Source organism: Chiloscyllium plagiosum, unplaced genomic scaffold, assembly GCF_037043375.1.
Source record: "Chiloscyllium plagiosum isolate Xiang-an unplaced genomic scaffold, Cpla_swu_hap1 HiC_scaffold_45, whole genome shotgun sequence".
Taxonomy (NCBI): Eukaryota; Metazoa; Chordata; class Chondrichthyes; order Orectolobiformes; family Hemiscylliidae; genus Chiloscyllium; species Chiloscyllium plagiosum.
Genome location: NW_028270183.1, coordinates 10,441,735 through 10,464,235, shown reverse-complemented (window position 1 = coordinate 10,464,235; position 22,501 = coordinate 10,441,735). Strand labels below are relative to the sequence as shown.

Here is a 22,501-nt window from a genome sequence, read left to right as displayed (position 1 = left end):
TATATAAGATCCTGAATGGTCTTGACAATGGGGATGAGCTAAGTGTCATGACCCACTTTAGTAACGTATTCTCATAGTTGAGCCTCAGTACTCCCTGGGTTGTCACAAAAGATAAAGATTTAATTGAAATAGTCAAAGTCCCCAGTTTACCTGCCTCATGGGCTCTGGTTAACGAAAAATACTGACCGGGTTTCTGCACTTGAGAAGGATTTTTCATTAATAATTCAAACTTAACCTCAGGAAAAGAAAAATATGAATTATAAACTCTTCTACACAAGCAAACAAAGCGTGTTATGGATAGAGGAAAAGATACTGAAGAAATACTGTTCAGTAGCCCCAGTCCACAGGAGTTGATGAGCTATTCTATTTGCCCCCCACAAGGCTTTCTGTTGTCAGACGTTCTTCCTTCTAGATTTCTTTCCAGAGGGCTCGAGGCAATTTGTACTCCAATTCTAAAGTATTTCATTTACTGATTAGGAGCAACAACTTACAATAACTGGGTAGAAGAGAATATCTTTATTTCTTGTAGGCTTTGGTTTCTTCATTACATAGAGAGAAAAGAGACCTTGTTTTTCCTGCAGTGTGGAGGCTTCACACTTCATAATGTAAGCTCAAGCATAGATTCATTTTTTTAAAAAAAGTTACTGAAATATGTGTACACAAAAGGCCATCACTCTAATCATACTTTCAATAGTCTGGTGAGGTGACAGCTAAATGGTTGCATGTTTGTCTCTAACGGAGTGATTGATCTTTAGTGACTCTCAACATATGAAATGCTTTTAGGCATGATGAGACATAATAAAGCTTTATGAAATAAAAGTGGCCAGTATTAAATTATGTTTGTAGTGTATGTGACAGCGATTGTAGGAGGTGTTCTCAGGGAGGGAAGTGAGTGAGTATAGGATACTCTGGGAGTGTCTGCATGTGACTTGGGGGTCTCCGTATGCATGTGATTGTGGGGTGTCCTGGGAGCACATAAATATTCATATGTGCTTCTCTGTGATTGAAATATTTTTATAACTTTCAAGTGATCTTGTGAAGAAATGTTACAGTAAAATTGAACTCTGGGTCGGGGAGGCTAAACCTGCTAGCCACGGTTCCTGCTGTCAGTCACTATGTACAAAACCCCTTCACCGAAATGTTGTGGCAAGAATGCTTGTCTGTGAACTTGATGCCTCTAACAGCTGAATAGCAAGTTGAAATTCACAGGCCTTGTACATGAGAATGGCCATTTGTTTGAAGTACTACCCTTGCAACTGGGCCAGTAATATTTGACGTTAGGGGAGACGGGGGGGGAGTTGAAAAGGAGGAAGTAGACTTTATTTTTATTTGAATAATTCCCAATGCATTTCCTGTATTGCCACAATTTCCTCACTTTTTTTCATTCCCCCTGTACAAAGAAAACCTGCCTTTTGCTCCTCACCTTTACAAGCTAAAATGTAAGCATGATTTAAAATGGAAAATCAAGAGGAAAAGCCTTGAATTTTGAGCTTGTCCATTCAGGGATGATGCCCAGGGTGCATCAAGTCTGGAAGAAATCTGTACATCTCCCTCAGAAAGCTGTGGAGGATGGGAATCCAATGAAAATTTTCAAAATTGAATTAGATAGGTATTTGTTAGGCCAGTGGCATTGAGGGTTGTGCAAGCAAGGTTGGGTGGATTAATTTCAGATACATAGTTCACTCAAATTGGAGGGAAATGGTCGAGTGGCTGCCTCCCTGTCACCATGGTTGTAACTTACAAATCGGATTCCTGCAGCTCTGAGTGTAACTCTGGGTGAACTGTTATATGTCAAGGTCAGGGCACTGGTGGGTCAGCCATCTGCTGGTAAGTGATGTGTTTAACCCCGATACAGTGTTGCCTGACAGACTAACGACCGTTTAATGATCCCAGCTCTCAACTTTCTTTTCAAGCATTGATTGGCTGCTCTGACTTGTGTTATAATAAGTTGCCGTTGCTGTTGAAACCTGATTGGCGAATTCCTCAGGTAGAATGTCAATTGTCTCCGCCAATTAAGTGCAACTGAAGAATGAGCAGGAATTATGAAACCAGTTGTCTTTTTTTTTGTGAAAATATTAACTAAATAGCTTTTTTCCCCTCAAAGTGTCGCCTTGTTGCCCCAGGTCAGGGGAGGGTTAGAAAACTATTCTGCTGTGAGCTGATTGGCCATTTCCAAGGATTTGTCTTTATAAGTTTTGACCAATGAAATGTGAGCTAATGACAAGCAGGAATTTTGAAACAGTTGTTCTAAAAATTAAAATATTACAATTTCCCTCAAAAAGCAGAATTCCCTTAATTCCCTTAACCCAGGGCAAGGGGAGGGTCTGGACACAAGGCTGCTGGTGTAAAAATTCCAGTCATGTATGTCATGAGAACATGACCTATAAAATGGCAATGAAGTGTAATTATGATGTTATATATATATATATATATATATATATATATATGAAAAACTTTTTTTCACCCCTCCAGGCTGCCTCTAGATTGGGTCTAAAACATCCTGTGCAAACTTCTTTCGATGTCCCTCCCACATTCTCTGCTCCTGCAGGTGAATGGCATTGGTCTTGCACTTCTCTAATCCTCCAGTTTTAGCCTGATGCGCTCTCCCAGTTTTTACCACTCCATCATTGGTGGCCATGTCTTCACCTGCTAAACGTCTCTCGCCTTTTGATAATCTTCAACTTGAACTTTTGGTTAACCATCCTAATGTGAGTCTGTGTCAGATTTCATCTGATAAATACCCTTGTGAAATGCCTGTATTAAAGGTGCTATACAAATGTAGGTTATCAACACCAATCCACCAAGCCAATGTATAAATCTTCGGTTTGATCGATACGTTCACTACCTGTTATGTTACTCCCTGCATAGACTAACAGCGTTCCTCATTCAGTTCATTATATGTTGTTCATATTGTATCTTCACACACCTTTTTCCCCTTTGGGGATCAGTGGGGAGGTGGTGGAAGGATCACATGCTGGCTATTGGCTCACCTAACTCGTTCGTAAATGCTTCTCCTGTGGCCAGTGAGTTCTGGTGGAGACTGAAACCTGGAACATCTGGCCCAGAGCTGGGTACGCTATCCACTGCACCCCACAATGAGTTAGCTAATCTTATTTGGGCAGTATTCAAGACAGAACAATCTGCGTCCATTTGATTTGCAGAGGAAATGACCTGTTAAGCTTCCAGTTCTTGACTATCTCAAAATGGAAGCTTTTGATAACTGACAATTTCAAGATATGTTAGTGCTGTTCATTTAAATGTTACATGGGGTGATTATGCCAAATATAAACAGTTTATTTACGTCCAGCCTATCCATGATTTACTCTATGCTCCACTCAGGCGTTTTCCTGATCTTTGCTTATCTGTCAGTATACCCTCCTATTCCCTTCTCCCTCATGAGTATCCAGCCTCCCCTTAAATGTGTATGTACTATTTGCCGCAGTCACTTCTGGGTGGTAGTGAATTCCACATTCTTGCCATGCTCTGATTATTCCCAAAGTCCCTGTCCGATTTCCTGGTGACTGTACTTTATTGATGGTCTCCAGTTTTTATTTTTCCCCTCACTTTTTTATTTTCCTTCCCTTGCATCAACAAGATTTATAGATTTATTTTTTGATAGCAGAGACCTGAATTGGGCATCTTCAGGTCATGTCTCCTTATCTTAAGTCGAGAACAGCTCAAGGAAACTTTTTTGAGGTAAAATATAATTTTATTTTTGCGTGGAATTTTCACGATTTCTGTTCATTGCCACCTCATAAACTGACAGTGAGAACAAGGCTGGACTTGACATGTGTCCTCCAGGATTCAGTAGTCACTTATTTGCCCAACACTCCTGTAGTCATTTGGATGAGTTACCAGTTGATTGTCAGTGCAGTTAAAAGTAGGTGTGTTCAAGACAGATGCAGAAAAATTAAATTTAAAAAGAAAGTATAGTAATATTTTACCTACTGAGTCAAGTCTGAGTTGTCTTCGGTTTGAGTGAGATTAGAGGAATGGGATAATTGGAAAAAGCCATGGTAATATTTTTTGGTCTCCTTGTTAAGTCATATTCATTGGGAGTTCTGTAAATGCCTCACAAAGCAATCAGGCAGCTTGCCAATAAACAAAGCTAGGTCTACAACAGAGGATGATTGCACATGTACAGTTGTATCCCAACAAAGAGGCATCAGCTTTGAGAATGGAGAAATTGTCAAACAAACAACTCTCTGCATTGAATTAGTATTGACAATTAAAACAAGGAGAAAATTCTAACTACTCATTGGCGATTGAGCGACATTGACATATTATATTCAATGAGGAATTGCATTGAGGCTGTCCAAGCTCACTTCATCTAGAATGCTTATGACAACGGAGGGAAAGGGTCAACTCATCCACCTGGTATAGGTTTCAACCCACAGTGTTTGTGTAATCTGCCACTGCAAATATTTGCTCTCTCTTCCTCCCCTTCCTAGCTGTGTGCACTGCTAGGGTCCACTGCAGTGCAATTGGGAGGCAGTGGCCTAGGGGTATTATCGCTGGACTGTTGATCCAGAAACAAAATGTGTGGTGCTGGAAAAGCACAGCAGGTCAGGCAGCATCCATGGAGCAGGAGAGTTGACATTTTGGGCATAAGCCCTTCATTAGGAATCATGATGGGCTTATACCCGAAACGTCGACTCTCCTGTTCCTCAGATGCTGCCTGACCTTTCCTTCTCCAGCTCCACACTTTTCATCTCTGACTCTGCAGCAGCTGCAGTCGTCACTTTCTCTGTGTTGATCCAGAAACCCAGATAAAGTTCTGGGTTTGAATCCTGTCATGGCAGATGGCGGAATTTGAATTCAGTAACAAAGAATCTGGAATTAAATATCTGATGGTGACCATGAATCCATTGTCGATTGTCAGAAAAACTCATCTAGTTCATTAATGTCCTTTTAGAGAAGGAAACTGAGACCCTTACCTGGTCTGGCCTACATGTGACTCCAGACCCACAGCAATGTGGTTGATTCTGAAATTAAGGATGGGTAATAAATGCTGACCAGCCAGCAGTGCCCTCATTCCATGGATGAGTTTTTTAAACAAAAAAGTGCAGCTCGTGTTTTTTTTTTGCCTTAACCATTGCTAGCATGCATGAAGGAGGGGAAGAGTAAGATGCCCTTGCTTGTTTGCTGATATGATTGCACATGGCATTCGTGCATGTAATAATTGGATTTCTGTCGTCGTAATCCTACAGACATTTGTAGACATTCCTTGCCATTTTAGACACGTTGATGCAAGCTCATAACTGCTTTATTGTTTCCTTGTCATGGTCCTGAAGAATTCCAACTTATGATGAGATTGTCGAGGATGAAGTGGATGACTCCGAAGATGATGGGGAACTATTTCTGAGGAAACAGGAAGACTTTGAAAGAAAATATAACTTCAGATTTGAAGAACCTGATGCAGAATTTGTGAGCATATTACTGTTGTCTAAAGATAGCATTTTGTCTTTCGACTCATTAGTCTTGGTTATGAACAGCTGTTCTTTTATTAATAGATTAAAGCCCCACCTTCACACATGGTTCTGCTGAGCTCACTGTTTAAACCCAAATCACTCCCAGGGAGTGGAAGGGGCTACAAAGTTGGGTTTAGCACCCTCTTGTAGAGGGGGACGATGGGGACATACTAGGAGGGAGGATTGACAAGGGTCCTGTCTCTGCTTACTGTCCAGTCACTCCACCCAAGAGCAATGTTTGGTCAGGACAGGTTCAGGTTTAGCATTTGAATTATCAGCCAGCATACAACACCCTCAGCTATCCAGAGATCACAGGCCAGATGCCTTCTGACATGTTACACACTTGGAATGTTTGAATGCCTTCAGGAAATCACTGGCAGGTGGGGGTGGGGAGTGGGACAAAATACCTAAATTTATATATGTGACCCGCAGAAAAAATTCAGAGTGCCACTGTCAGACAATGGAGATTGGGTGCTATGTTTGTCGTTGTGATATTACATGACTGGGGCGGGGGGGGGGGGAGAGGAGGGGGAAAAAGGGGAAAGGAGCAGTGGCAAGGGGGGGGGGTGCAGAGTAGTCATAAATATCAATGTTAGATTTGAAAATAGAGCGGGAATGTAGATAATTCAAAAATATAAATAGATTTCTGAAGCTTGCACCGCAGAACTTCCTGTTGAAAAGAACCTGAAGCCCCAATGATCAAATCATAGAATGATTCAGCCCAAAAATAACACATCGAGTCCACAAAAAGCAGGAATAATCCAACCAGTCAGTATGAAACATATTGTGAAAAGTTCTATAAATGTCTTGCTCACCAGTAACTGCTCACTGTCACTCACTCTGGATTCCATTGGGCTAGTGAGCTCCTGACGTCATTACAGCTATGGTCCAAACATGGACAAAAGAGCTGAACTCCAGAGATGAGGTGAGAGTGACTGCCCTTGATATCATGGCAGCATTTAACGGTATGTAGCAACTCATCCAGGGTGCTTTGATAGCACCTTCCAAACACATGACCTCTACCACTTGAAGGACACTGAATGCATGAAAACATCATCACCTGCACGTACCTCTCCAAGTCACCAACCATCTAGACTTGAAACTATATTCTTGCTCCTCCTCTGTTGCTGGGTCAAAATCCTGGAACTCACTCCATTTAAAGCACTGTGCTTGTACCTGCACTCCACAGAATGCAGCATTTCAAGAATGTAACTCAGCACAACCTTCTCAAGGGGAATTGGGAATGGGAATAAATGCTGGTCTCGCCACCAATGCCTGTATCCAGAGAATGAAAATTTACCCCATATTTTGCAACTGTTGATACAAAAATGTTGATGTTTCCCTTTGACACATCAATTAATAGTAATAAGCATGGGTATGTTAATTGTTCTATATATTTTACAATAAAGACCCAGATTTGAAGCAAAATTGTGAATTTCCTTTAACTTTATTGGTTATTTGTAAGAGCTCTGCTTTTAATTAGTGGTGTCATCTTCCTGTTAAGTGATGTTGAGGGTAAAAATCTAACCAGTAAGTTTACTGATCCCTGCTTGCACAGACATGCGGCAAAGCAGTAGTGAAAAGATATTGTTGTGTATGCATGTATCTAGCTGCATTCCTTGAAGTAACTAAAGGATCTTTTTGATGTTTTTGTTTGTTTTATAATCATTGGCTTTTGGGGCCTTCCAAAACATTGTACCGTTTTCTCTTTTAAAGATAAAATCATACCCGAGAACGATTGCGACCTCAGTCAGAGCAAAAGATGATAGAAGAAAGCGCAAAAGAGAAGAAATTAAGGAAAGGAAGCGAAAAGTAAGTTTCAGTTATTTTCATTTGATTAAAAATTACCATTAAAGCTGAACAGCACCTGTGTAAAGTTTTGGAATATTTCTCTGTTGATTGTTTACTGATTGATTGATTGTATCAGACAGGCTTCCTCCAGTTTTTCCTCAATTTATGTACAGTGCACATGAACACAGGAGTGGTATTGGCCTCTCTACACAACATAAAATGCAGTCAGCAGCCATCCACCACCCCATGTAAATAAATCAGTCCTGCACACTGTCAGCACAAAGCACAGTCCTATGCTGCCAGTGCTTGGTTAGACTAGCACTTTGCACCATAGAGAGCTGAACGGTCTGTGCACTGAGTTCCCCAGTTACGCTGTGCCTCAGAAATCTCCCAAGTACCATTCAAGCACTTCCTGTGGGTGGAGGGAAATTTCAAAGCTTTGGTCAGCCAAGCAAAGCTCCTTAATAACCTTCTTACTTTTGTTTCAATCTTTATGAATGGTTCCTTTAGGAGAAGGAAAAGAAGCAGGAAGAGATAAAACAGCTTAAGAAGCTGAAGAGGATGGAGATTATCAACAAGCTGAACCGGTTAAAGGAGATAACTGGGAATGAAACTGTTGGCTTCGATGAGCAACATCTGGAGGAGGACTTTGATCCAGTCAAGCATGACCAGTTGATGCAGGTTTGATGCGAGAGGCAAAATAAGCAGAGCCAGTTTTAATACTTTACAAAACGAAAGCAAGCTTTCCTGACCAGGAAACTTTTTTTTTTCTTTATTATTCTCCCTGCAGCAATTCTTTAACGATGACTATTATGGAGTGGGAGATGAGCACAAACCACAGTTTGAGGACGACGAGGAACTTGGTGGTAACATCACTTTTGGAAATATACTTGAGAGAAATGAGTTAAATACAGCCGCAGTAACATCTCACGCTCTCTGAACTTCTGGGGGCTGAACCACATATTCATAATGTCACCCAATGTGTATGCCTAATGGTTTCAGTAGGACAGGTGGCGAGTCTGTGATCTGGAAATGGAATGCTAACCAGACCTAATGCTAATCATTGTTATATGACTGGGACAAATGCCACGTAATATGTTAAATAATTGCATTCAGAAGAAATGTGCTTGATTTGCCTGGATACTTGATCAAGTTCTCAGTATACATTGAAGCCAGGTTTTTCCTCTTTGCTGCCATAATAACTTGATGCATTACCCAGTATGAGTGTGTTTCATTTTAAATTTTTGCGTGCGTGTAAAGGGTGTAATGTCAAATCGTCAAAAGTTTAACTTTGAAAATGCCCCCTTACAGTAAGATTTTCTTGCTTGTGACTGTAACCTTGACCTTCTTTGCATTATGCTATGAACATTTTCACTTGTGCATTTTCTGATTGAAGACTGCAATTGGTGTGACTACTGTAATGCTCCCAACGTATTGTGACATGGAAATGGCAGGACCCCACAGTAAGAACATTCCCTTGTTCCTTATGACGAGGCAAATCTCTTTACACAGGCAAGAGATTCCCTGGATTGACCTCTGCCCTCTTCTGAGTTCTGCTGATCTCAAATTGGGCAGCAATGTGGCAAAGATTCCCATTCCTGATCATTGTTGAGTATCTACTACTGGATAAGTGTGAGTGCATGCCCATCATGGGGAGATACAGTGAAGTGACAATGGTAGTGGACTAGTAATTCAGACACTTGACTGATGCTTTGGAAAGGTGAAAGTGAGGTGTGCAGATGCTGGAGATCAGAGCCCACTTTCCGCACCTCCACCTTTGAGCCCCATCCCACTGCAACAGTGACAGACCCCCCCCCCCCCACCGGTCCTCACCTGCCACCCCACCAACCTCTGAATAAATTGCAACATCCTCCGACATTTCTGCCACCTACAAACAGACCCACCACCAGAGACATATTTCCCTGCCCACCCCTATCCGCTTTCTGTAAAGACCATTCCTTCTGTGACTGCCTGGTCAGGTCCATGCTGCCACCGTGTGCGTATGCACGCACACACACACACACACACACCTGCCCTGCCACCGCATGAATTGCAAAACCTGCGTCCACACCTCCCCCCTCACCCCCATCCAAGGACACAAAGGAGCCTTCTACATCCATCAAAGCTTCACCTGCACTTCCACACATGTCATTTACTGTATTCGTTGCTCCAGTTGCAGTCTCCTTTACACTGGGGAGACAGGACCCCTACTCGCAGAGCGCTTCAGACATCTCCAGGACACCTGCACCAACCAACCCCACCGCCCTGTGGCCAAACACTTCAACTCCCCCTCTCACTCCGCCAAGGACATGCAGGTCCTGGTCCTCCTCCATCGCCACTCCCTAACCACCCGACGCCTGAAAGGAGGACTGCTCATCTTCCGCGTTGGCACCCTCCAACCCCATGGCATCAATGTGGAATTCACCAGTTTCCTCATTTCCCCTCCCCCCACCTTATCCCAGTTCCAACTCGGCACCGTCCTCATGACCTGTCCGACCTGTCCATCTTCCTTCCCACCTATCCACTCCAACCTCCTCTCTGATCTATCGCCATAATCCCCACTTCCATCTACCCTATCGCAATTGCAGCTACCTTTTCTCCCTCCCCCACACACACACACACACCCTCCCTTTTATCTCTCCACCCCCTCAGCTCACAAGCCTAATTCCTGATGAAGGGTTTTTGCCCGGAACATTGATTTTCTGTTGTTCGGATGCTGCCTGACCTGCTGTGCTTTTCCAGCACCATCTCGACTCTGATGGTTTGGAATGTGCAGGGTGACATCCTACCTTGAGTTAGTGAAACTTGATTTCAATTCATTAAATCTGAAATGGTGACCATGAAACTATCCAGTCCTTACAGGAAGAAAATCTGCCAACCTTTCCTGGTCTCACCAGAAAATGATTGGGGATCCACAGTGTAGTACTTTACTTTTACCTGCCCTCGAACAAGTGAATCTGTTCAAAGGCGATTGTGGTTATGCAACAAAGACTGGCCTTGCTAGTGACAAGCACATGCCATGAAATAAGAAAAAGAATGGGCTAATTAGTTACCAAATCCCAAAAGCCAGTGTTTAATCAATCTTGTTGACAAAAGATGGCACGTAAGGTGGGACTTCAACACCAAAAGCATTATTTGTACCCTTTTTAGAAAGGATAACTGGATTTAGTTGCAATTCCTATTTACGTTTATACCAGATGAATGGAACTGGGACACGTGGACAGGAGCAGAAGATGGCTGTGCTGAGGGAGAGGAAGAAGAACAGTCGCAGCGAGAGAGTTTTGAGCCACACTGTGAGGATCCTGATTTTATTGTAAGCTGCACTTTATTTTAATTACTATATGTTTGATCAATGCTGCTGTAAAATTGAGTTTATTTTGTAGGAATTTCTCTTTAAGGGAGAGGCTTGGAAGACTCTGGGAGACAGGGTGCTGTCAAGTTTAATTTTTCCTCTCCTGCACAAGAACTCTGCAATCTGACCATTAAATAACACTGAAATATCAATATTTCTCTTAACAGATGGATGCAGATTATGATCCCAGCCAACAAGTAATCTCCTCTAAGAAGAAAAAGAAACAAAATGCTCCTTTCATGGGCAAGAAAAGGCAGAAGTCTAAATTTGCTGAGGCAGTTAGCAAGGCAAAGCCAGCATTTGATCCCAGTAAGTGTCCTATCAGTCCTGTCAGCTTTTGAATTGGGTATGTCCACCCACCCACTTGTTATGGTAGCTGATCTCTCCTGCATCATAAAATTGAGTAGATAGTTTAAACCCTATACTCGCTGGGTAAAGTTTGAGGCAGAAACATTTTACTCCTAATTGTTGGACTCACTAATGGAATTCACAAAATGGTTTGCGTGTGTGGTTCTGGATTGATGGAAGAAGGCACTCCTCACCTAGAGGTGGTGACCATTGCTCATGATGGTATAGCATGGGATAGAATTTTGGGAGGGAATTTCTGGCTTTGCCACACCTCAGCTAGGAGTACTTCATGCTGACTCGAGTGTCTGAAATGGATCAAGTTCTGTTTCTCAGCTTTCCATTCCCTTGCTTGATGCGATGTCAACAACCAAGCATACTTTTATCCAAGATTTTATTTATGCTACATGAATCTCACAGGTGAACAATTAAGCCAATCCCATACCGCGCTGAGAGCTGAGCTGCACGGTTGATTTTCCTACTCCTCTCCATGTATGTGTATCTTTTTTTAATGTCAATGTGTTGTCAGAAATCTGCGCAGGTGGCACCAGATTTTGTGAGCAAATTTTTAGGTAGATTTCCTGCCACCAGATTTCTTACAGTAGAAGTCTACAAGGCTCACTGGTATTAAGTGATAAAGGTGTAACCAATGGAGTCGTCATCGGAAGAGGATCCCACTTGTTCATATGAAACACACATGAAAGAACAACATTTAAAGCCCAAACATTGATCCCAGCACTTAGGTTGTGTGGCCTCTCCCAGTAGTTTATTACATATGTGTAAGAAAGCCTGTTTCTTAGCTTTAGACTGGTTAACCAAGGGAGATCTGAGAAGTAACTAGATTTATGCTACATCTGTAGACTGCAGAATTAACCAAAATCTAACAACAAATGGACAAGCAATTGCAAGAGACAGTCTTTGGTATCTTAGTGGTTGGAACTATTTCAAAGCTTCAGAGTTAACCCATTCCTGCCAATTCTGTTCTTCAGCACACGTCTGTTGCAAGCTTACATTTCTTTGCCCATAGTGTCCCATAAGTTGGAGCATATTTCTCCACAGTCTTTTTAATTAAATAGAACTCCGTTCCATGTGAAGTGTTCAGACTCAACAGATTTCATGTATATATGAGGAAAAAGGGAGCAGAGCAATATAGGGCAGGATAGGAAACAGTGACCACTGGGAAGAGACCACACAATGTAAGCTCTGGGATCAACTATTTGGACTTTATAAGTTTTTTTTTGTGTGTGTTTCACATGACCAATCTGGTTGAAGGGGAGGAGATATGTTGTGCATTTTCACTTGGCTCATTTCAAAAGTTTTTTGATGACCAGTCACATTGAGCCTTTTATCTAATCGAATGCTTTCAACCTTACGTTTTTATATTACAGAGGACAAGACCTTTGAACAGTACTTGGATGAGTACTACAAGTTGGATTACGAAGATATCATTGATGACTTGCCCTGTAGGTTCAGGTACAGGCAGGTGTTGCCTAATGACTTTGGGCTCAGCACAGAAGAGGTATGTTTGTACTTGCAGATAAACCTGTAGCCCCCTGGATACTGCACATGCTCTAAACTGTTTACACCACAAGCCTGGGTGGCAGTAAAACTTTAGTCATGTAGTCTGGGGTTTGTATGGGGTTAGTGATCGAGGCAGTTAAGAATATACGCATCTTGAAAGACATCAAAAGCACAAGTGGGAGGATGGAAATGAAATAAAATTTGGGGAGTCATAGAGATGTACAGCATGGAAATAGACCCTTCAGTCCAACCTGTCCACGCCGACCAGATATCCCAACCCAATCTAGTCCCACCTGCCAGCACCCGGCCCATATCCCTCCAAACCCTTCCTATTCATATACCCATCCAAATGCCTCTTAAATGTTGCAATTGTACCAGCCTCCACTACTTCCTCTGGCAGCTCATTCCATACACGCACCACCCTCTGTGTGAAAAAGTTGCCCCTTAGGTCTCTTTTATATCTTTCCCCTCTCACCCTAAACCTATGTCTTCTAGTTCTGGACTCCCCGATCCCAGGGAAAAGACTTTGTCTATTTATCCTATCCATGCCCCTCATAATTTTGTAAACCTCTATAAGGTCACCCTTCAGCCTCCAATGCTCCAGGGAAAACAGCCCCAGCCTGTTCAGCCTCTCTCGATAGCTCAAATCCTCCAACCCTGCCAACATCCTTGTAAATCTTTTCTGAATCCTTTCAAGTTTCATAACATTTTTCTGATAGGAAGGAGACCAGAATTGCACACAATATTCCAACAGTGGCTAACCAATGTCCTGTACAGCTGCAACATGACCTCCCAACTCCTGTACTCAGTATTTTGACCAATAAAGGAAAGTATACCAAACGCCTTCTTCACTATCCTATCTACCTGCGACTCCACTTTCAAGGAGGTATGAACCTGCACTCCAAGGTCTCTTTGTTCAGCAACATTCCCTCGGACCTTACCATTAATTATAAGTCCTGCTAAGATTTGCTTTCCCAAAATGCAGCACCTCACATTTATCTGAATTAAACTCCATCTGCCACTTCTCAGCCCATTGGCCCATCTGGTCCAGATTCTGTTGTAATCTGAAGTAACACTCTTCGCTGTCCACTACACCTCCAATTTTGGTGTCATCTGCAAACTTACTAACTGTACCTCTTATCCTCGCATCCAAATCATTTATGGAAATGACAAAAATGAGGAGTGCCAATCCTCGTGGCACTCCACTGGTCACAGGCCTCCAGTCTGAAAAACAACTCTCCACCACAACCGTCTGTCTTCTACCTTTGAGCCAGTTCTGTATCCAAATGGCTAGTTCTCCGTTTATTCCATGAGATCTAACCTAGCTAATCAGTCTCCCATGGGGAACTTTGTCAAACGCCTTACTGAAGTCCATATAGATCACATCTACTGTTCTGCCATCATCAATCTTCTTTGTTACTTCTTCAGAAAACTCAATCAAGTTTGTGAGACAAGATTTCCCATGCACAAAGCCATGTTGACTATCCCTAATCAGTCCTGTCCTTTCCAAATACATGTACATCCTGTCCCTCAGGATTCCCTCCAACAACTTGTCCACCACTGAGGTCAGGCTCAGCGGTCTATGGTTCCCTGGCTTGTCTTTACCACCCTTCTTAAACAGTGGCACCATGCTTGGAGGCAGATGAGAATTATTTCATTAAAAAAAACAAGTATATTGACTGAAAATAAGTCCAAGTGATAGTGAATTGGTAGGATGGCATTTTACAGGTTAACTTTGCCCCTTCGTTAAAAGCCATACCTCCAGCAATCCAGGCCTAATCGTTTGAAGTTTCCTCTCCAATCACCACCACCTCTGACTTTTAAAGCTCCTTAAAGCCCAGCCCTGACCAAACTACCTTTGTATATCTTTATACGGCTCAAGTGTCATATTTTGTCGGTGAATGTCCCTGTGGGCATTGTACGATATTGAAGGCTCCATGTAATTGAAAGTTGGTTGTAGTGTCTGTGAGCAAGAAATTGATTATAGGGAAACACTAGTGAAGACCTCGGAACTGTGTCTGTTTTCTTCTCTGCAATGGGTAGTGTGGAACACAACACTGAGATGGTCTTCACATTCACATGCGTAAGCTTTAAGTTAGATTGATCCAGTGATTGGATTAAGGTTGAACTGTTTATTTTGTGTAAGAGTCCATTTTTAAGCTTGCTTGAACTAATGCGATTAGATTGGAGTGTCAATGCTACTGCTCTAGAAATTGAGCGAGATATAACTCACAAAATTGTGAAACCATTTCAAACTCTCGTGTTCGTTGGTTTTTAAGGAACAATTATCATGAAAATTGCTGGACTGTAAGGGGACGTGTCACCTTTTCTGGTTTGACTGTGTATGATTCCAGTCCTGCATTATGATTGATATTTAATACATTCTAAGGGCAGGCTAACTACTCAATTGTGCAACCATTGCTATGAGGCAAGTACCAGCCCTCAGTCAGCTGCCAAGAAATGGGTTCCTGTAAGTGGCACCCAGATTGCAAGAACAAGTGACCAGGTGTCTGCAGTTGCTATGTTTGTTGACATATTTGGGAAGACTTCCTCAAGAGAACCTGTCATGGTTTCAACTCTCAATTCAGTATGTTCACAAGCAGATCTGCAATGAACTTTGTGCTCAGTTGTGTCTTTAGCTTGATATCCCAGAGGTGAATTGATAACATTTTTGCAATTGTTTGCAGATTTTGGCAGCAGACGATAAAGAACTTAATGCTTGGTGTTCACTAAAGAAAACCTGCCAGTTCAGGTCAGTGAGTAAAACTGAAACCAGGACCTGTGACACACGTACTCAGAACTTGCAGATTGTGAAATATACGAAAGGGCAGGCTTGGATTCAAATGAAATAATGCCAAGTCCATAGTCTCAAGTCTGCAGAGCTTTAAAACCTTATCACTCCCAAGTATATTCCTTTGCAAGATATAAATTCCCAAAAGTGACCTTTATATTCTAGTCATGGACTCATTTATAGGAGCATCCATAATTGTTGTAATTAAGATTTTGAAAGTTACTGGAGTTGCGGGGAGGGGGGTTGTGTGCAGGACAAGATGATCTAAACTTTGACCCCTTTGTGTCGCTCAGTTAACTGATCTATGTATATGCTGACCTATACAAATAATGACTATTAAAAGTATTTAAGGACTCATAAAATTAGTGTGGATGAGTCAGTGTGTGTAATGTAACTGCATAAATGTGTATTTGTGAAGATGCGCAAGGAACGTATTTTCTTTCAAAACATTGCTTTAACAGGACTGAAAAGGAAGAACTTCATGACCTGAAGATTTACAAGCAGAAAGCTCAGAATCAGTGGAAAAAGCAGCAGATCTTTAAGTCTTTTGCTTTGCAGTAAGTATAATCTGCTGACTCTACCAAATATTGTCTGTATTCTTCATAATTGCAGCAACTTGATCATAGGAAGGAAGTGGTGGCTTTAACAAGTGTAATGTAATGACTAAGTATATGTGTGGTATTTACTGTATTTTGACAACAACTCTGCACATCATTTAGAACAAAAAACAGAATGTACCTAATATTGCATTTTGTACTTCCATAGAAGTGCATTTTGTTAACTCGCAATTTGGTATATGGAATACCTTTGCTGTATTAAACTGCTAATTGGAATGGACAACCACTTATAATAGACTAATGGTCAACATTATTAGAATCATCAAATCCTAGTGAGGTTTGAGAAACTTTGTAGCTCAGGTTGAGGTTTTGGATGTAGGTTTGCTCGCTGAGCTGGAAGGTTCACTTCCAGACGTTTCGTCACCCTACAAGGTAACATCTTCAGTGGGCCTCAGGCGAAGCACTGCTGACAATTCCTGCTTTCTATTTGTGTTTGGGTTTCTTTGGGTTAATGTCATTTCTTGAGAGAGGGTCATGTCTTTTTGTGGAAGCAGGCTATTCGGCTCATCGAGTTCACATTGACCCTCCGAAGACAATCTCATCCAGACCCTTCTTGTCCTCGTCCTCATCCTCCCTCCGACGGGTGGTGTTGTTCCCTGTCCCAAATGACCCTTAGACTCAGTGGGTTGCTATGGCATGTTAGAGGGCAGTTAAGAGTCAAATCTTTTGGATTCATGTAGGTTAGGATAACAATTTTTTTTCCCTAAAGGGCATGAATGAAACAGATAGGTTTCTGCAACACTTGCTGTTAGTTTCATAGTCACCAATACAGAGATTAACTTTATGTTTTAAGTTCAGGCTTTGATAATTTTTAAATTCCAGTACCGTTGAGATTTTTTCTGTAGGTATTTGAGTAAAGATTAATTGTTTATCTGTAGTAACCGAAATAAACATTGCTGTTTTATAGGGAAGATGAATCACAGAGTAATGAGGCAACTGCCAAAACAAAGCTTGGGAAGAAGAGAAGGGATAAGCTGAGAAAGTCGCAGTTGCTGGAAGGGGAAGGAGTTGAAGAGGCAGCTGCCGAACTAAGTGCAAAGAAAATTAGGTTGTCCGCTGAGAACGAACAAGTCTTTGGCCTGGATAGCGATGAAGATGAAGATATCTTGGTTCCCAAGTCAAAGGAGAATATGAATGCGGCAACCCCAGAGGAAGTGGATCCCAGCAGAGAAAAGGATGAAGAAAAATCTCCAGGCCCTCCCATTGCACATCAAAAACAATCCAAGGGTACAGTCAAGAAAAGGAAGAAAGTTACAAAGAAAAACATGCTCCTCACTTCTCAAGTGCAGTTCGGTGGGCATTTGTTCAGTGACCAGAGACTACAAGCCTATGGGATAAACACACGTAAACTGAAATTTAAACAAATATTCAGAGAAAAGAAGAAGAAAGAGAAAAATAAACCGACCAGAGATTGATTTTTCTACTGAGTAAGATTATTTTTTATGGTGTTGTGAAAAATAAACATATTTGCTATCACAGATGGTCCATTAATTATCTCCTAGAATTGAAATGTTTACTTATGTATTTGGGTAACAGGGAAGGAATCAGGAAACGGGACCCACTGAATTCCAACTTTCATGATGGACACTTTGTTTGATGCAAACATATACAACATAGAAAGAGCTGAAAATGTGTTGCTGGAAAAGCGCAGCAGGTCAGGCAGCATCCAGGGAACAGGAGAATCGACGTTTCGGGCATAAGCCCTTCTTCAGGAATGAGGAAAGTGTGTCCAGCAGGCTAAGATAAAAGGTAGGGAGGAGGGACTTGGGGGAGGGACGTCGGAAATGCGATAGGTGGAAAGAGGTCAAGGTGAGGGTGATGGGTCAGACTGGGGTGGGGGTGGAGAGGTCAGGAAGAAGATTGCAGGTTAGGAAGGCGGTGCTGAGTTCGATGGATTTGACTGAGACAAGGTGGGGGGAGGGGAAATGAGGAAACTGGTGAAATCCGAGTTCATCCCTTGTGGTTGGAGGGTTCCTAGGCGGAAGATGAGGCGCTCTTCCTCCAAACGTCGTGTTGTTGTGGTCTGGCGATGGAGGAGTCCAAAGACCTGCATATCCTTGGTGGAGTGGGAGGGGGAGTTGAAGTGTTGAGCCACAGGGTGGTTGGGTTGGTTGGTCCGGGTGTCCCAGAGGTGTTCTCTGAAACGCTCCGCAAGTAGCCGGCCTGTCTCCCCAATATAGAGGAGGCCACATCAGGTGCAGAGGATGCAATAGATTATGTGTGTGGAGGTGCAGGTGAATTTGTGGTGGATATGGAAGTTTCTTTGGAGCCTTGGAGGGAGGTGAGGGGGGAGGTGTGGGCGCAAGTCTTGCACCTCCTGCGGTTGCAGGGGAAGGTGCCGGGAGTGGAGGTTGGGTTGGTGAGGGGTGTGGATCTGACGAGGGAGTCACGGAGGGAGTGGTCTTTACGGAATGCTGATAGTGGAGGGGAGGGAAATATATCCTTGGTGGTGGGGTCCGTTTGGAGGTGGCGGAAATGACGCCGGATGATGCGCTGTACATGGTGATTGGTGGGGTGGTAGGTGAGGACCAGTGGGGTTCTGTCCTGGTGGCGGTTGGAGGGGCGGGGCTCAAGGGCGGAGGAGCGGGAAGTGGAAGAGATGCGGTGGAGGGCATCGTCGACCACGTCGGGGGGAAATTGCGGTCCTTGAAGAAGGAGGCCATCTGGGTTGTACATTTTTGGAACTGGTCCTCCTGGGAGCAGATGCGGCGGACACGAAGGAATTGGGAGAATGGGATGGCGTTTTTACAGGGGGCAGGGTGGGAGGAGGTGTCGTCCAGGTAGCTGTGGGAGTCGGTCGGTTTGTAGTAGATGTCCGTGTTGATTCGGTCGCCTGAGATAGAAATAGAAAGGTCGAGGAAGGGGAGGGAGGAATCTGAGACTGTCCAGGTGAATTTGATGTCGGGGTGGAAGGTGTTGGTGAAGTGGATGAACTGTTCAACCTCCTCGTGGGAGCACGAGGCGGCGCCGATACAGTCATCGATGTAGCGGAGGAAAAGGTGGGGAGTGGGGCCAGTGTAGTTGCGGAAGATGGACTGTTCCACATAGATTAGATTAGATTACATTACAGTGTGGAAACAGGCCCTTCGGCCCAACAAGTCCACACCGCCCCGCCGAAGCGCAACCCACCCATACCCCTACATTTACCCCTTACCTAACACTACGGGCAATTTAGCATGGCCAATTCACCTGACCTGCACATCTTTGGACTGTGGGAGGAAACCGGAACACCCGGAGGAAACCCACGCAGACACGGGGAGAACGTGCAAACTCCACACATTCAGTCGCCTGAGGCGGGAAATGAACCCGGGTCTCTGGCGCTGTGAGGCAGCAGTGCTAACCACTGTGTCACCGTGCCGCCCACTAGAAAGAGGCCATTTTGCCCATTTGAGTACAAACTGACTCCCTGTGAAGCAATAAAATGGATCTCTCTTCGCATGGGCACGCTCACACACACACACACACACACATCTGTTGCCCTGTGGTTCTTGTACTAAAACCATTGGGAACATGTTTTCTTTAACCAGCTCTTCATTTATTTTGACATTGTAATCTATACATAAAAAATGGAGTGGTGCTAGAATGCTCCACTGTCTACCAGCCTCCAGTCTTAAAAATAACCATTTACCACAAGTTGTTCTGTCCTGAAGTTGACTGTTTTTATCCAAAAGTTATCCTCCTATTCCAAGAGCCTCAAATTTATTAACCGGTCAATAATGTGGAACTTGGTCAAATGCATTCTTAAAATCCATATAAGCAACATTCGTTGTTCTCTCTTCATCAGCAATCTCTGTTATTTCAAAAAGCTTCAATGTGCTAAGCTTCACTTGTGTAACTTGCTGAAATCTGGTGACTCTGCAATTCGTGGTTTGTATTCCAGGAAAAAGGTCCCTCTCTCAAAGGAACACGCCAGCTGCTGGAGAACAGTGTCGCAAAGCCACTGACAAACCAGCTTTGCTTCCTGAGAGATTTGAAGGCTGACCTTGAGAGCATAGTTGGCTGCCAGTGGAACGGAACAGAAGTCAATGTCTGCAAGTTGAGGCCAGCAAACAATCTTCCTGCTTGCCAGTGCCAGAGTGAAGCCCTTGAGCCACACCAGCAATGAATTAACCATCATGTTCTGAACCAATGTCCTATGAGGTGAAAGGCTGCCACATGTTTTGTATGTGAGAAAAGCGTGCATGTGTTCTTAATCAAGTTATCTCAAGTAAGCACATCATATAACTTCTAGCATGGATCTGGAGTAGGAACCCTGACTGATTTTACTCTTTAAGCTAATTTAAGCATGTTCTTGTGCAACATCTTTGATTTTGATGAGACATGAGAGTCTGCAGGAGAGTTGAGCTAAGACCACAATTGAATCAAATCACAATCATATGGCAGAGCTGGCTCGAATGGCTGAAACCTGTTCCTAAATCCTATGTTTCTACACTTAATTGGTGCTCTACTTGAGTGAGCTGCCTTGCTAGCCAAGGGCAGCACTAAATTAGACCAAATGGCTAATATCTGCTCCAACATGACTTCTTTGTGTAAGTGCTCTTTTTGACCAAGAACAATGGTAATGCAACTTCCTCACTGCGTAATATCCTCTACAAAGTTACACAATTTTCCAGTCCTCGGATGAATAGTTTCAGTAAGTATAATTGCCTGTGACCTAAATGTGCAATCGGTGTAGCAGCCAATTTTAACATAGCTAGGACCCACATGTGGCATATCACATAAATGATTAAAGTACTGGCTCAGTGCTTTTAATTAATTCATAAGATTTAAGTGCTGCTGGGCAGGCCAACATCCATTGCCCTTTCTTAATTGCATTTGATAAGATGCTGGTGAGCTGTCACCTTGAAATAATGCTCTCCATAGGGGAATAGGATATGTAGTGCCGTTAAAAAGAGCTCCAGTATTTGACCCACTGACCATAAAGCAACAATAAAGCAGTATAGTTCACCACAGGATGGTATGTGGTTTGTAGGGAACATGTGTGGTAGTTTGCAAACTTTATTTGCCCTTCTCTTTCTAGGTAACAGAGGTTGTGTGTTTGGGTGACATTGTTGAAGAAGATTTGAGAAGTTGCATGCAGTGGTACCATTCTTTGCAGGCAGAGTGGAGATAAGTTCTTCATCAATCTGTTTAAATGAAAGCGTACTTAAAACTCCAAAAACATCACAATTGTATGAGAAAATAACTCAATGTAACAATCCGCGATCATTCGGCTGATAAGCAGGGACTAAGCTTCAGCAAAGTCCTGTATTATGAGGACAATGGAAATTTTGAAAGCTGCTTATTCTCTCAAAGAACTTGCATAGGAAGCTAACTTCATGTTGAATGGAATAAGGGATGTCAAGCTTATTGGTAGGCATGTACTTTGGTCAGCACTTCATCCAAAATTTGGCTTTGATTGCAGGATTTGGATTCAATGCATCCTCACAACAGAAGTCTTGATTAAAGGGAATAGTCAATGAATGTCACTGTTTGAATTTGATTCTTGTGATAGCTTTACTGTAGTTAGGTAGGACATATCTTGGCATTATCTGGAAGTATATTAAATGGTATTTCAGGCAGGGACCATCTTCAGGTATCTTGTCACTCTTTTTGTTCTGCATTTTGAAACAATGCAGTATTACAAATTACTTTTGAAATTAATGCTTCATAATTTCGCAGTTAAAGTATTGCACAATTAATTCTATCTTTCTCTTGCCCTCATGTGCATTGCTATTATAAGGTTACTGTTTCTTTGAACTTTCATTCCATTCACTGAAACTGTTGTTTTTTTAAAAAAAACACAGTTCCGTGTTCTTTCTACTCGTATCCTCACTCTGTGCAACCTGAGACTCATTGTAAGATGGTACAATGTAGAGATCCTCAGAAGAAAGAATATAAACTACATAATTTATTATTCCCTGAGTCATCAGTTTCAAATGTCTTCAAATCTAATTATTAATTGACAAGATTATTAAGAGTGGTGTAACTGATGGACTGGATGAAGCCAAGGTGCTGCTCAGGTAGTTTAACTGCATCACTGGTATAATTCCTTTTCAATTCTCAGAATTTCCATGCACTAAATTTTATAGAAAATTTATTGCATGTATATTCACAACATGGGCAATTATAGAATGATTGATTCAGCACAGGAGGAGGAGGAGGCCATTCAGCCTGTTCCACCTCTTTTATAGTATTTACCTCTTAATTGCATGGAACAGCTGCCAATCCCACATACCTACAACCATTATCACTCCCTTTTGTGATACCTGTGATCATCTAATCTCCCTTGCCGTCTAAACTTTCATTTTAATTATACCTGCTCCTTCCCAATTTTTATTAGAGTATGAAGATTATCATGTCTTCATAGGATTTGAAACAGCAACTCTTTTTCTCTCGCTACAGGTGCTGCCAGACCTAATGTGTTTCTCCAACCCTTCCTGTTTTTTTTAACTTCAGATTTCCAGCATTCAAAGTATTTACTTTCCCTATTCCATTGCTCCTTCCATTTACCACTGTAAATGTTTTCCTTTTTAATGTTTTATCTGCTTCCCTGTCCTTTCAGGTTTCAAATCATGTTTAAAAAGTAGTATTCTATCAAAATTTGGTTATTGTGATGTGTACTGAGATACAA

The 22,501-nt window shown here is 42.4% G+C and overlaps 1 protein-coding gene across 1 annotated transcript in view; it reads left to right on the top strand.

The window, feature by feature from the left end:
• The window catches only part of kri1 (KRI1 homolog), a 32,631-nt gene extending 15,265 nt beyond the window's left edge, over nucleotides 1–17,366 (top strand). Inside the window, exons 10-19 of the mRNA XM_043694892.2 lie at nucleotides 5,295–5,427; nucleotides 7,188–7,283; nucleotides 7,773–7,943; nucleotides 8,053–8,128; nucleotides 10,460–10,575; nucleotides 10,782–10,923; nucleotides 12,348–12,478; nucleotides 15,168–15,232; nucleotides 15,733–15,828; nucleotides 16,796–17,366. Coding sequence (XP_043550827.2) covers nucleotides 5,295–5,427; nucleotides 7,188–7,283; nucleotides 7,773–7,943; nucleotides 8,053–8,128; nucleotides 10,460–10,575; nucleotides 10,782–10,923; nucleotides 12,348–12,478; nucleotides 15,168–15,232; nucleotides 15,733–15,828; nucleotides 16,796–17,303 — 1,534 coding nt within the window. The 3' untranslated portion in view covers nucleotides 17,304–17,366. The remainder of the gene's footprint in view (nucleotides 1–5,294; nucleotides 5,428–7,187; nucleotides 7,284–7,772; nucleotides 7,944–8,052; nucleotides 8,129–10,459; nucleotides 10,576–10,781; nucleotides 10,924–12,347; nucleotides 12,479–15,167; nucleotides 15,233–15,732; nucleotides 15,829–16,795) is intronic.
• Nucleotides 17,367–22,501: the final 5,135 nt, after the last annotated feature.